This window comes from Gopherus evgoodei, chromosome 2 (assembly GCF_007399415.2).
Source record: "Gopherus evgoodei ecotype Sinaloan lineage chromosome 2, rGopEvg1_v1.p, whole genome shotgun sequence".
Taxonomy (NCBI): domain Eukaryota; kingdom Metazoa; phylum Chordata; order Testudines; family Testudinidae; genus Gopherus; species Gopherus evgoodei.
In genome coordinates, this window is record NC_044323.1 from 28463793 (window position 1) to 28480177 (window position 16385).

Below are 16385 nucleotides of genomic sequence, written 5' to 3' on the forward strand. Positions count from 1 at the left end.
TTTGGAGACTGAAATCCAACCAAAAGTTAATTGTGCCAATTTGACACATATCCCATGTAACTCTACAGGTGGTACTCTTGGTTTGCAGAGATATTTGAGCCCTTGCTGACCAAAATATTAGTGATCAGCCAATAGGAACAAAGCACAACAGGTCTCAGAATACATACATATACATATATATATATACATATATATATATATATATATATATATATATATATATATATATATATATATATATATATATATATATGAATGAGATGTGCTATGAGATGTGCTAATCTAAATTACCCGTGTCTGGTCATTCAACACTTGGTTCAAAGGGTCAAGTGGCAGAATTCTTGGTTTTAGCAGCCTGTGTGCATGAGTCTGTGGGAAGAAAATTTTAAAGTAAAAGCAATGAGATCCTGCTGCCTTAATAACAGGAAAATCTTCTAAAGCTGTGAGTAGCTTGGTACGGTAGCTGACTTCAGCAGCAGGCAATGCTTTATAGCAGTCTGCCTTTACCTTCAATAGCAAGACATGCTAGGGTGCATTTCAGGGGCCACTGACATATTCAGAAGAGGAAAAACAGAGATAAGCAGAGCACTGTAATCTCCTGTTTGAAGCTGAGACTAAAGAATTCTCCAAAAGCCGGGTTTTGAAGTTGATTACATTTCTCATTGCCCACTGCTCTTTTTTATAGATGCTGTCTGGCTTTTTTCCTGAAGCCGTAACTTACACTTTCCAAAAAGAGAAACTCCTTTTTTGAAACTCCTGTATGAATTCTTGGAGGAATTCTATGTTTTCTCATCATTCTGATGGGAATTTTTCCCAGACATTTTTTTTACTGAATCATAAAATTAGGACTGTCTAGTAGCAGCATCTTCAGCCACTGATTGGGAGGGGAAAGTGAGTGAGAGGTCTGTGAATTGCTACTGAGCAAAAGAGAACCACATCCAGCCCTTCTAGGCCACAAAGAGCTTTGCTGACTCCTGTGTGAAATCTTTAAATACAGTGGAAATGGGAGATCCCAGAGAAACGTGGAGAGTCGAAAATAGGATGTTATGGGTATATTTACTGTACCTTGGGCACCTCCAAGCCAATATCCAAATGCTATCCATGTAGGGGAAGCTTTCCTATTTGCACACATGCATTAACACCCTGCTTTTTCACTTAAAGCTTCAGGTAGCATTTAGCTCCATATTTATATTTACATGTCTGTGCTGTTAACCCTACAGGACTATAACATTACAAGAAATATTTGCCACACCATTGGCAGCAGTGAATTCCCAACTGGGAGATCCAAATTTGCGAACTCAGTATTCTGGGCTCTGAGCCAAGACCGTCCGGGTGCACTGCTGAGGTGACACATTCAGTCTCCTAAGAGGGATGCTAACATGCCAGCTGCATCCCTGGCACAGCATTTTCTACTGACAAACTTATGGAGTGGAACTGTTACCAACTCCAGAGGGGAGATGCAAGCTGCTTTCTTAGCTTCTTTGGCAACGACATTTTCAAGTTGTGACTGTACATTCTCCTATTTACAAGGACTGTTGTTTGTGATACACTTTGCTCTCTGTTTGGCGGTATTTTGAAAAAGTGCTAAAATGATAGAAGTACTTCAGTTTCCAAATATAAGCCACTGTAATCCAGCGTAATTTGATTTCCATAAGCAAAATACCATACCCAAATGTACAGCAGCTCATCTATAAAATGTAGCTTCCACGGCAGAAGAATCTAAATCCATTTGTTAGAATAAGACTTGTAGTTACCAAGCAGAAGTCAATATACTTATTGTGTAGGTCTGATCTCGAAATCTTTCCATCTCTAACTTCCCACCTCCCACTCACAGCGAGGTGTCTCTAATGGCCATTATTACTTTTCTAAAGTAAAAGAGAGAAATCTGTCACCTAAAAACCCTCTGATCTTCAGCAGGTCTGGATCATCCCATGCAGCTTGCACATAAATTGCAAAATCTACTAGAATCAGCCAATTAGTATCAAAATTGTGTCACATACAGATGCAGATCAGCCAGACCACAGAGAATGAACCTTGTAAATTACCATTTAACTTTCTCTCATTCTGAGCAAAAGAGGAAGAGTACAGATAAGCTATTGCGATAAAGGAAGACACAGAGAAAGGGAGAGGATTTCATTTGAGTATCTTTTGCAGTGCATGTTAGTGGGGGAACTGATACATAGTGTGTACATAAGAACAGTCATACTGGGTTAGACCAAAGGTCCATCCAGCCCAGTATCCTGTCTTCTGACAGTGGCCAGTGCCAGGTGCCCCAGAGGTAATGAACAGAACAGGTAATCATCAAGTGATCCATCCCCCATTGCTCATTCCAGACTTCTGGCAAACAGAGGCTAGGGACACTATTCCTGCCCATCCTGGCTAATAGTGTAGTGTTATCTCTGACTGCATACAACAGCCTTAGTAAAACTCGGAAAAATTATATACATATAAAATAGGTGACCTGCAATGGAAAAATATACTGTTTTTGCTCTTTGTTTGCTTCTTTATGATTTACAAAAAAGGCAAGAAATGCTTTATATAATTTAAATAAATATTCATGGGTGGGATTCTTGGTTTTACTTTATAAATTCAGATATGCAGTAGTCTAAACAGGAAGGTTCTATGACCAACTAATGAAATGATGACATCCTGAGTGTCAAGAGAGTAAATATTGAGCATCTGAGAAGAGAAAAGCCTTGTGATCAGCCTGTTTAAAATGCTCTCTCTCTTTTTCTTTTTCGTTAACCCTGTGACTTTGATGTTTATTGAACATTTTGGAGAAAGGATGTCTTTGTTAAAGATTCAACACCCTGAACTGTTCCATTAAGGTGTAAGAACTGATCGTATGAATTCTCTGACATGTCCAATAAGTTTTCTAGGAAGATTAAAAAAATATTTCTGAAGGCATAAAACAGAAAGAAGAAAAACCTTCTTTTAAAAGCCCCACAACCTTCAGACCTTTTCCTAAATCATAAAAAGATTAAAAAAAAAAAAAAAAGGCACAAGCCCAGTTAAAAAAAAGAACAACAGAATCTTTACACGTCATCTTTTACACACCAAACATCTAGAAAAGTATCTCAAAAGAAAATGTTTCCTCTTTGTATTTCCATCACTTTGAAATGGGACAGTGAAACTTAGTGGCTGAGCAACTGCTACTAGAAACATCAGGTGCATCAAAAGAAATGCAGTCATCACAATATTTCACATAGGTTAATGCTTACAGTCCCATCAGTGTCAGCTTTATTTTTTACTTGATATATACCAAAGCTGGCATACAATTTTAACAGATGAGGTAATGTCATTTTTAATTTAAAGAGCCTTCAGCTGGCCACTTTAACTAGTGATATCATTATTGCAGTTGTCTCATGCAGTTGTAAACATGTCATGTGCCCTAGATAGTTTGGATCGGGGTTATTAAAAGTGACTTTGGTCATCATGAAGATATTTTTTTCTTTGACTGTAAAATTGTCAGATAAAGTTTATATTACTGCTATTTTTTAGCCATTTCTGGTATATTAATATGTCTCTGGACATTTCAATGCACATAATGGAAGAATAAAAGGCTAAAGCAAATTAACAGTATCATTTTAATGTCAGTTGTTGTAAGATATGAAACTTAAATGAAATTGTCTGACCAGCAGCAATTCAATAAATAAAAAGGCAATACAGATGAGACCAAAAAATATACCACCTTAGGCACACAAAAGCTTTCCAAAGTCTCAGCCCCTTTATTACTAGAAATAGGCCTAAAACAAAACGTGCGTACAGAACACCACCAAATTTTAGGAAAGATTGAATCTGGTTCTGTAAGTGGCAGCTGTTCCCTGTCTCTACTAGGGGCTGACACAAATCTCCAGAATCATCCACCAATGAGCCTTTGAAATCCTTGGATCTGGGCCAAGTCCTGCAGCTCAAGGCTGATCTTGATTATTCTTCTCTTTTATCTCTCTTATAAGGCTCAGGCTTGCCTGTTGCTGAGCCCCCTCAACTCCACTGAAGTCAGCCTTGCAGGTTCAGGTCCTTGAAGATGACAGATCTAGTTTAGAGGACTGAGAAACTTTGTAGCACCTCTATTGTCCCCAGGCGAACATTTGCTATTAATCATTATTGATAGATTTTTATCTCCACCTATAATGTATATAGGAATCAAGCAGATATACAGAGGATGAGGACCTCGTCCAAAGAGTTCAGTGATCATATACTATATGAATATGAATGTTCAAACAATACATTCACTTAAACCAACTCAATTCAAATTTTTAAACAAGAATATGTTCTAAAAAAACAACTTTTGTCTGAAGGAAATCAAGTGTTATAATTAAAGTGTGGATTGTAAGATTTGCTCAATTTCTGTCCAACTGACATGGAAAATGACAGATTTTCTGCCAGTGGTCTGGAACGTAGTGGAGTTTTCAACTAAATCAAATGTTTAGGGATTCATTTATTATTCTGTGCCCATATATTTAGAGAGTAGTGTACAGAAATCCAAGTATTGTTCATAGAGAGCACCAGCCAAAGAGACATTTTGAATTCATAACAGAACTTCACAGTTTGAAAAGAATGCTATGCATTATGTATTGATAACACCACCATAGACAAAGGAACACAATTTAATAATACAGAATTGTGCTCATGAGATTTCTTCTTTTTTTTTTTTTTTTTTTGTTAATTGGTTACTTAAGCTGACATTGTCTGCAAGCATAATGGACGCCATTCTTCCTAATAGTTCCATGTTGCCAGATGATGTCTACAGACATGATGTAGTCCATTTTAATTATTTCATTTTGCTTACATCTCTCAGCATAATGCAGTTTCCAAGCAGGCTAGCATTTTTCTTGTTTATCTATGTTGTATAGCAATGGTTTCTAAATTAATTAAATCCCTTTCTTTCCTGGAAGTTAAAAGTTTCTTTCTTCCATATATCCATCAGGTATGATTATGTTGAAGTGATTGATGGAGATAATGCAAATGGGCGCGTATGGGGAAAGTACTGTGGAAAAATTGCTCCCGCTCCTCTGGTGTCTTCAGGACCATTTCTCTTTATTAAATTTGTCTCTGATTATGAAACTCATGGAGCAGGATTTTCCATCCGCTATGAAGTTTTCAAAAGAGGTGAGCAAACGATTCATTATTATGTAGTTCATAGACCATGGTGTTTGTTCTGTTTTCAGGGAAAAGTTGATCATAGTTCTTGAGGACAAAAGGAAGGCTACGTCTTTTGAAAAAAAACAAGGATTTGGTTGTAGATTAAAGTTTTATTGCTCATGTCATCCACATGCTTAGGGCAGGTTGTTAGCTGGTGTAAATTGTCATTGCTCCATGAGGATCTACACCTCTGAATGCAATCTGATAGCCCTCAACAGCATGTTTTCTACAAAGTTGTTTGTTTAGATTTTTTTTTAGTTGTTGATTTTCTTTCTTTGTGTTGACTGTCATCCTATGATGTATAATGTTTCCACCTTATCACACTGTAACCTTTGCAGTCCCTTGCTTATTTGGTTAGTGCTTTGCTCTGCATTCCCAAAAGACATCCATCGGCTCAGAATGGACCTAGCTACACATGGCCAGCAGATGATGGAAGGATCAGAATGGTGTCACTTTCAGTATTTGTTTTTCGGAAGCAAGGGGAAAGAGGCAGTTCACACTGCTTTCAAGCACGTCCTGGTGGCTGACTATATAGGAGCTTCAGTAAAGGCAGCCAAGCATGGGCAGCTATATGTGCAGAAGAAAACATCTGGAAGAGAAACTACCCAGGATTAATAGGCTCAGCAAAAGGCCCGCACTCTGATCAGCTGGTTTGCTGAGTCACTGGCTGTAGGATGGTGAGATCATTTTTTGGCATACACCTTAGCTGTAATTGGATGGAGGTAGATAAATCACACATTAAGAAGCCAGTAGGATCCAGACCAAAACTGGATAATAAAGGCATAAATACACAAAGAGTGTTTCTTTATAGGAACCAAGATTGCCTTTGACAATATAAGCATTTGGGGCTAGATTTTCAAAGTTCTCAAAGCTCAGAAAATTTCAAGTGCTCAATGCCCTTAAGTGAGACCACATTTTCAGAAAGAGCTCCCATTGATGCACCTAAGTCAGGACCACATTTTTAAATGTGCTTAGCACCCAGGAGCTCCCATTGTGACTCCAATGGCCAGATTTTCAAAAGAATTCAGCACTGAATGCATTGAGCTCTTCTGAAAATCTGGCCACTTATTCTTGTGCCAAAATGGGAGCTCACCTATTCTGAAAATCTGTCCCCTAGATTTTTAGTGCTTGCTCCCTCTCCCCCTTTAAAAAGAGTTAAAATTCAAGCGCAAGAAAAAACAACTGCAAAAATGACCTGTGAAACAAGCTGCTTTTAAAAGTGAACATTTTCAGATGGAGACCTTTTTCATAACAGTCTAGTGACAACACAGTACGCTAACAAGAATATTGTATTTATTTCCCCATGTGATCATTTAAATCTCCCACTGATATGCATTAGCTATGTTAAGGTAACATTACAAATAACATTTTACATACACAAAAGTCAGGATACTCAAACTTATGGCTCCCAAAGCAACTTTAACTCTGATGCTACATATACCTAATATTAAGGCACAAAAGCTATCACCATCTACAGAGGTGGAAAATATTACATACATCTTAAGGTATGAGTTACTGTTGCTGTAGGAATATGGATGTTGAATTTCCTGTCTTTTATAGACTCATAGACTGGAAGGGACCTCGAGAGGTCATCGAGTCCAGTCCCCTGCCCTCATAACAGGACCAAATACTGTCTAGACCATCCCTAATAGACATTTATCTAACCTACTCTTAAATATCTCCAGGGATGGGGATTCCACAACTTCACTAGGCAATCTATTCCAGTGTTTAACTACCCTGACAGTTAGGAACTTTTTCCTAATGTCCAACCTAAATCTCCCTTGCTGCAGTTTAAGCCCATTGCTTCTTGTTCTATCATTGGAGGCTAAGGTGAACAAGTTTTCTCCTTCCTCCTGATGACACTCTTTTAGATACCTGAAAACTGCTATCAGGTCCCCTCTCAGTCTTCTCTTTTCCAAACTAAACAAACCCAATTCCTTCAGCCTTCCTTCATAGGTCATGTTCTCAAGACCTTTAATCATTCTTGTTGCTCTTCTCTGGACCCTCTCCAATTTCTCCACATCCTTCTTGAAATGCAGTGCCCAGAACTGGACACAATACTCCAGTTGAGGCCTAACCAGCGCAGAGTAAAGCGGAAGAATGACTTCTCGTGTCTTGTTTACAACACACCTGTTAATGCATCCCAGAATCACGTTTGCTTTTTTTGCAACAGTATCACACTGTTGACTCATATTAAGCTTGTGGTCTACTATGACCCCTAGATCTCTTTCTGCCATACTCCTTCCTAGACAGTCTCATCCCATTCTGTATGTGTGAAACTGATTGTTCCTTCCTAAGTGGAGCACTTTGCATTTATCTTTATTGAACTTCATCCTGTTTACCTCAGACCATTTCTCCAATTTGTCCAGATCATTTTGAATTTTGACCCTGTCCTCCAAAGCAGTTGCAATCCCTCCCAGTTTGGTATCGTCCGCAAACTTAATAAGCGTACTTTCTATGCCAACATCTAAATCGTTGATGAAGATATTGAACAGAACCGGTCCCAAAAGAGACCCCTGCGGAACCCCACTTGTTATACCTTTCCAGCAGGATTGGGAGCCATTAACAACTACTCTCTGAGTACGGTTATCCAGCCAGTTATGCACCCACCTTATAGTAGCCCCATCTAAATTGTACTTTCCTAGTTTATCTATAAGAATATCATGCGAGACTGTATCAAATGCCTTACTAAAGTCTAGGTATATCACATCCACCGCTTCTCCCTTATCCACAAGGCTCGTTATCCTATCAAAGAATGCTATCAGATTAGTTTGACACGATTTGTTCTTTACAAATCCATGCTGGCTATTCCCTATCACCTTACCACCTTCCAAGTGTTTGCAGATGATTTCTTTGATTACCTGCTCCATTATCTTCCCTGGCACAGAAGTTAAACTAACTGGTCTGTAGTTTCCTGGGTTGTTTTTATTTCCCTTTTTATAGATGGGCACTATATTTGCCCCCTTCCAGTCTTCTGGAATCTCCCCCGTCTCCCATGATTTCCCAAAGATAATAGCTAGAGGCTCAGATACCTCTTCTATTAACTCCTTGAGTATTCTAGGATGCATTTCATCAAGCCCTGGAGACTTGCAGGCATCTAACTTTTCTAAGTGATTTTTTACTTGCTCTTTTCTTATTTTCTCTTCTAAACCTACCCTCTTCCCGTAAGCATTCACTATACTAGACATTCCTTCAGACTTCTCAGTGAAGACCGAAACAAAGAAGTCATTAAGCATCTCTGCCATTTCCAAGTCTCCCGTTACTGTTTCCCCCTCCTCACTGAGCAGTGGGCCTACCCTGTCCTTAGTCTTCCTCTTGCTTCTAACGTATTTTGCACATTTAGTATCTCTCAGATAATGTTAAATGAATGTATATATTAAATGCATAATTTACATATTGAGTAAGTAAGTAAATAAATAAAATGCCAAATAAAGCCAATCAGTATATTCTATTATAGAGATATCTACCAACATGACCAACTTGATCTTATGAGTCATAAGACCTGCCATAAGACATTCTTCTCAGCTCCACAGACATTAAAAGAAATGTCAGATAAAAGATCCAGACCCCAACCAATATAGCATATGGCATATATGGCATATGTGGTGCCAAACTTTACTGCAATACACATAGGGACAGCCATGAACAATACTTTGCTGTGCGCCTCTGAGGGCATCCCCCAACTCATTAAAGTTATGTTACCCCACCTCTATAACACAGTTAGGGCTAATTTTGAATGTGGTATTGTGTTTGCTCCGTGATCAGGGACCTGCTACTCAAATCCTAAGCTGAGAGACTCACCCTCAGCAGCAGCAGCCACAGAGATGATCCAGACACACACCCCATGCTTGGAGGTGGAGTCTGAGATTTTATATATGACAGGAGAATGAGCAGGGGAGTGATGTTGGGGAAGGAGGTGTTGCCTGATAGCCAGGATCTCAAACTAAGGGTTGGCCTGTACTAGAAAATTAGGTTGGTTTAAGTACGTCAGTCAGGGGTGTGAAAATCTACACCCCTGAGGAGGATAGTTAAGCCAACCTAATTTTCCATGTACACAACACTAGGTAGTGTGTATCCACTGAAGTGCAACAGCTACAGTTGTGCTGCTGTAGCATGTTAAGTGTAGACAAGCCCTAAGAAACCAGCTGAGAGCTCTGAAATGAAGCTGTCAGCTAGGAAGGACAGGGGATCATCAAGCTAAAAGACATCCCCTTCCCAGGGCTGGGCAAATGACATGCAAGTGGGTAGCAGAGACCTCTGGTATTCTCTCTCACTCGCTCTCTCTGTCTCCCTCTCTTTCACACACACACACACACACACTCAATCACAATCACATGCACAACCTCCCCAACTCAGAACTGGCTATTCGTTGGATGCCTCTGACAAAACTCCTCATCCCTTCCCCCTGCACCCTCTCTCCTGTATTCCCCCAGTGTGTCACTTCATGGAGTCCACTACAGCCTCAAAACTGCTTTAACTCCTGTAGTCCCTGCACAGGTTAAATAGAGGATCAGGATCTATGGAGGGCATATTGGTGAGGGTTCTCATTTGAATGAACTTTGTGCCTCTTGTAACATGTTAGTTTGAACATGCTCAAAATGAGTCAGGGTACTGCTGAGACACCAGGTGTGAGGGTAAGGGCGTGCCTAACACTCCTGAATCCTACACTCCTTATTTTTAATACAACAATAATGACAATGACTTACATTTGATATAGCACCTTTCATTTAGATTCTCGGGGGATCATAAAGCACTTTACAGAACAAAAGCATACACAGAAAATACTGCAGTGTAATGCATCACCTGTGAGCTGAAGAGTAGCAACTATTTAACAGCAACAGTAGCACTACAGAACAGTGTATGACAGGGAGTGAAGATGAACGCTCTATCCCACTGAAACTGGAGGGGGAATTTTAATTATAGATAAAATGTAATTTTCCCAGACTGGAATTGGCCATGCCACTGGGGCTTTAATATAATAATTCTTCCAAAATGTGTCATGACCCCTTTTAAAGACCAGGTGTTCAGGACCTGAAATTTACATCTAATGTTTGTGTCTGATTAAGGACTGAAATAGCTGAGCTAACCTTCCAGATCTACCTATCTCCTAAATGTTGAGTTTACTCAGAGGGTTGCCAAATCAATGTGAAGTAGTATATTTTGTATCATTTTCAAAAGCTCCATTTCTTATGATGTGATGGGTATTCATATACACATGTATGCAACAAGCCAGATTGTTTACAGTAAACAACTTAGGTTAAGGATTAGAAATTCTCCAGGGTTCCCTTTGCTGACGACATTCTCCCAGGCAGTAGGGCATCCTCATGTGGATGAAACTGGGGGTTCAGCACCCAAAATCTGCACACTCCTTTGATATTGATATTAGGTGACTTCTGTGATGTGCGACCAGGGCCATCCACATGCATTTGTGTTGGCTGTCTGTTGCCTGTAGTCCTTACCTGGCTTCATGGCACAACAGCTCCATCTGGCTTCTGGTACCAGACTCCTGAGAAAGCTGCTGTCCCCACCTTCCCCTATCCCAATCTCCATTAAAAGCAGAGGCAGAGAAGTGCCTATGTTCATGTAAACCATGCTCACTCGATGTTGTGCTCTGTCTCCCTCTAGTGATGGCTAGGCCACTTGGAGATTGATGAGCTAAAAGAGAACTGGCTGTTTTAATATCAACAGTTGAGGCTCATGCACTAAGATCCAGATGTCCCATATTTGGTCTCGATTGCCAACTCATTCAGGGATATCAACAGTACATTAATATGGTGAGAAAGTTGTGTAGGCAGTGCCTGAACCCCATTCTCAACACACCTGCAGAGCTGGAATCCTGAGGAAGGGTTTCTGTGGGATATGAGGAATGGAGAACTAAGACCAGCCAGCAAGAGACCAGATAAGGATTTTGTCCCCTCCATTTATGAAGGCAGATGCGGTGATCTGGCCTTTTATATTCATCCCATTGTACCAACAACAATTTTTGGAACACCAAATGAAGCCAAGACTGGTACTTTGGGGAAGGTTAATGTGTCAACATTGATATTAGGTGACTTCTAGCAACACTGCCCATAATCACACAGTTTATCATGCCTTCACTAACAGCAACACTTTACTGGTGCACCTGTGTCAACACCACTCAGAATGAGTCACTCACCCTTGGTACATGTACGAATTACCTTTCACATTTAGTTTGTCAAAGAGGCATAGGTCACATCTGGCAGAGTTCCTGAGTCACTGCTCTAGGAATCTGAAACCACTACTCCCTCTACTGAATTCACTCACCCGCTTTTGTAAAACATTCTATTTCACCAATAAAACGCTGTCAGCCTTAAGATTTAAAGATTTAAGCTTGAAGGGGCTATAATTATTTCTCTGGGGCTCTGTTGAGATTTCTGCAGCTTACTCTTTCATTGTTCCCACTTGACTTTGTATTTGTCATAATTTTTTTTTCCTAGAGCTGGCACAAGTTTTCATATTGCTCTACACAGATTGAAGATCACACAATAAATGTGAATTACATTTTAATACCTGACTATCAATAAGAGGAACAAGCTGGCTGGATGATTAATTCAGTGATTAAAATGAGGTGTTTCATTGAAAAGCCACTTTGCTGTTAGAAAGACAAAATGACCTAATTTGTTTTCTAGTTAACCAGCTTGCTTTGTGAGATAGTGCTAAGTTAAATATTTTTCTTGTCACACAGGACCTGAATGTTCCAGAAACTTTACTTCACCAAGTGGAGTGATAAAATCTCCAGGATTCCCTGAAAAATATCCCAATAGTCTTGAATGCACATACATTGTCTTTGCACCAAAGATGTCAGAGATTATACTGGAATTTGAAAGCTTTGACCTAGAACCTGATTCAAATCCTCCGAGAGGAATGTTCTGTCGGTATGACCGATTGGAAATCTGGGATGGATTCCCTGAGGGTAAGAATAAAATGAGCAGCAGTATACAGAATCATTACTCCACAGTGAGTTCCAGAAGGCATATTGTCATATTTTCAAATATTGTATTACAGAGGTCTTCGTTTGATTTAAACAAAATGAGTTGAATTAGCAGGGTGGGGAAATACACTTTAATTGCACACAATACAGCACATAACTAGCACAAAAGAGTGTGCATGGTGTTTTACAAACTGTCCTTAATGTCAAAGAATTGGTTTAGGGTCATATTCTGCCCTCAAATACAAAATATGTATATGACCTACAAAATAAAAGACATCATATAAAAAATGGAAACTAGGTCAGATTACAAAGGACGAATATAGGCAAATAACACAGGAATGCAGAGGCAAGATTAGAAAGGCAAAGGCACAAAATGAGCTCAAACTAGCTATGGGAATAAAGGGAAACAAGAAGACTTTTTATTAATACATTAGAAGCAAGAGGAAGACCAAGGACAGGGTAGGCCCACTGCTCAGTGAGGAGGGGGAAACAGTAACGGGAGACTTGGAAATGGCAGAGATGCTTAATGACTTCTTTGTTTCGGTCTTCACTGAGAAGTCTGAAGGAATGTCTAATATAATGAATGCTTACGGGAAGAGGGTAGGTTTAGAAGATAAAATAAAAAAAGAGCAAGTAAAAAATCACTTAGAAAAGTTAGATGCCTGCAAGTCTCCAAGCCTGATGAAATGCATCCTAGAATACTCAAGGAGTTAATAGAGGAGGTATCTGAGCCTCTAGCTATTATCTTTGGGAAATCATGGGAGACGGGGGAGATTCCAGAAGACTGGAAGGGGGCAAATATAGTGCCCCTCTATAAAAAGTGAAATAAAAACAACCCAGGAAACTACAGACCAGTTAGTTTAACTTCTGTGCCAGGGAAGATAATGGAGCAAGTAATTAAAGAAATCATCTGCAAACACTTGGAAGGTGGTAAGGTGATAGGGAATAGCCAGCATGGATTTGTAAAGAACAAATCGTGTCAAACTAATCTGATAACATTCTTTGATAGGATAACGAGCCTTGTGGATAAGGGAGAGGCGGTGGATGTGATATACCTAGACTTTAGTAAGGCATTTGATACAGTCTCGCATGATATTCTTATAGATAAACTAGGAAAGTACAATTTAGATGGGGCTACTATAAAGTGGGTGCATAACTGGCTGGATAACCGTACTCAGAGAGTAGTTGTTAATGGCTCCCAATCCTGCTGGAAAGGTATAACACGTGGGGTTCCGCAGGGGTCTGTTTTGGGACCGGCTCTGTTCAATATCTTCATCAACGATTTAGATGTTGGCATAGAAAGTACGCTTATTAAGTTTGCGGACCATACTAAACTGGGAGGGATTGCAACTGCTTTGGAGGACAGGGTCAAAATTCAAAATGATCTGGACAAATTGGAGAAATGGTCTGAGGTAAACAGGATGAAGTTCAATAAAGATAAATGCAAAGTGCTCCACTTAGGAAGGAACAATCAGTTTCACACATACAGAATGGGATGAGACTGTCTAGGAAGGAGTATGGCAGAAAGAGATCTAGGGGTCATAGTAGACCACAAGCTTAATATGAGTCAACAGTGTGATACTGTTGCAAAAAAAGCAAACGTGATTCTGGGATGCATTAACAGGTGTGTTGTAAACAAGACACGAGAAGTCATTCTTCCGCTTTACTCTGCGCTGGTTAGGCCTCAACTGGAGTATTGTGTCCAGTTCTGGGCACCGCATTTCAAGAAAGATGTGGAGAAATTGGAGAGGGTCCAGAGAAGAGCAACGAGAATGATTAAAGGTCTTGAGAACATGACCTATGAAGGAAGGCTGAAGGAATTGGGTTTGTTTAGTTTGGAAAAGAGAAGACTGAGAGGGGACATGATAGCAGTTTTCAGGTATCTAAAAGGGATGTCATCAGGAGGAGGGAGAAAACTTGTTCACCTTAGCCTCCAATGATAGAACAAGAAGCAATGGGCTTAAACTGCAGCAAGGGAGATTTAGGTTGGACATTAGGAAAAAGTTCCTAACTGTCAGGGTAGTTAAACACTGGAATAGATTGCCTAGGGAAGTTGTGGAATCTCCATCTCTGGAGATATTTAAGAGTAGGTTAGATAAATGTCTGTTAGGGATGGTCTAGACAGTATTTGGTCCTGCCATGAGGGCAGGGGACTGGACTCAATGACCTCTCGAGGTCCCTTCCAGTCCTAGAGTCTATGAGTCTATGCAACTCCCATTAATTTCACCAAAGGCAGAACTGGGACTTTTATGCTAAAAGAATTTAGACAGGGGAGATGTATTGTGCACCCAAACTTTGAGTACTAATTCAGAGGGTACATGAGTATTGTATGATACCCTGCCGTTTGCTGCTGCTGCTGCCTTGCATTTACTGGAGTTTAACGTCAGGTTTCCCTTAGGTTGAGTACTTCCCCTTAGGGTGCACACATCAGAATTTGGCAGTCCTTAGGAATCATACAAGCAGTAATGTGCAACCAACTGTTCTTGATGCCTTTTACAGGCTTTTTGTGTGTGCCATAAGCATCTAAAGAGGAGGATCTTTCAGTTGTCTTTTTGCCTCTGTATTTTGTAACTTAAAGCCAAATACACCAGCATGGACCTTGTCTCAGTGTATAGTGCACTAATAAAAGCTATTGCCCTTTTCTGTTGGTGTGATACCCTGCTCTGAAGGATGTTTTCTCTGAGTTTATGAACAGTAGCAAGTAGGTGTTTACAAACCATTAATACTGTACAGTAATAACATTTTCTTTTAGTGGAAACATTTAACATTTCAAACCTACTTTAGTAACAAGTTTAAGGATGTGTGTTTCTCCAGACAGATCTATTTTTCACCACAACTGGGTTTACACATTTGGGAAACTGCTTTTTTCATAAAAGCTTTTGTTCCCGGTACAGCAAATGTATCTGTTTTTTAATGTGTGTTTGTGTATTTCCTCTTGTTTTGAGTTTAATAGGTTTATCATGGTTCTCTTAAGCACTTTCCAGTAAGAATCAAGGGAAGAGTCAAAAGAGTGGCTGACAGAGTATTCAATATTTAATTCCTCAGTTGGGAAAACAGAGTTGTAACAATATTATAACAATGTCTGGAACATTTAATAATAGGCTTATTTGCATATAGCCCAAATCTTTTCAGTCTAAATTCCTTTAGAACTTTAATTTAAACTGACATACAAAAAGAAGATCCAATCATCCAACTTATGTGGAATATTTTCAGAAAGAAAACACATTATTATTAGTGTCAAGGGGTTTTCAAAGTGGTAATTTTCTGGTTGAAGAAAATGATTGAGCCAAATTGAAGAACAATTAACAACAAATGTTATCAGCCTTCTAATTTACCCATGGTACAAAACTATGTTTGACTCGCTTCTCAAGAAGCTGGTTTCTGTCATCTGATAAATATGTTTATCTATTTATAAATAATTTAGCTGACCCTATCTTGTAGACCACACTGAAACATCTCCTCACATAAATTCTGTTGAGGGCTGTGATAGTTCTAGGAACTTATTTGAAACATCATTCATAGACGGATGACTCTGCAGCCAGCAGAATTTATCCTCCTTTCTATCAGAAAATATGTATAAAGGCTGAAGCTATTTTTGTCATTAAAATTATAATTTATGATTTATTTGTATTGCAGTACATTTTAGAAACTGCAGTAAGATCCCATTGCTCCAGGCTGTGTGTTACAATTGTGTGATAACAAAGCAGTCTCTGCCTCCAAACATCTGGGTAAATGACAAGACTCTGCAGACAGATGAGAACAAACACACAAGGATCGATTTATGTGGTATTTTAAAATAGGCATTACAGTATCTGAAAAAGAAGTTTGGGAAAACACAGTAATTACAATTATATGCACCTAACCCCAGCCCTTCAGCACTGTATGTATGGTTTGTTTTGCATATGATACAAAAGGGTTTGAAGTGAGTTAAGAAACATTTTAATGGAATTTTATTGGGCAGTTTTGTTGGAAATATTTATGGGAAATATTTGTAACTGCAGCCATAGTTACAGGTTTAAGTAGGCAGCTGCCTAGGACATCATGCATAAGAGGACATTAGAATAGAACTGGGACAGTTTATGGCACTAGAGCAGGGTGAGAACTGGATTTTCCATTTTTAAGGAAATTCTAGGATTTTTTTTTCCAGGTTGAAAGAGAACAATTTGAAATTTCCCATCAAATGACATTTCAAATGAAAATTTGTTTTGGGTCAATCAAAATATTTGGATAAAATTCCAGTGCTTCACTACAATATCAGTGTAGTACAGTATAGTATAGAAAAGTATGC

General features: G+C 39.2%; 1 protein-coding gene across 5 annotated transcripts in view; it reads left to right on the forward strand.

Annotated features, from left to right (window-relative positions):
* The window catches only part of NRP1 (neuropilin 1), a 151001-nt gene that overhangs the window by 60795 nt on the left and 73821 nt on the right, over positions 1 to 16385 (forward strand). For all 5 annotated transcript variants that reach the window (XM_030550189.1, XM_030550191.1, XM_030550192.1 and 2 more), the window contains exons 4-5: positions 4931 to 5112; positions 11852 to 12079. In XM_030550189.1, coding sequence (XP_030406049.1) covers positions 4931 to 5112; positions 11852 to 12079 — 410 coding nt within the window. The remainder of the gene's footprint in view (positions 1 to 4930; positions 5113 to 11851; positions 12080 to 16385) is intronic.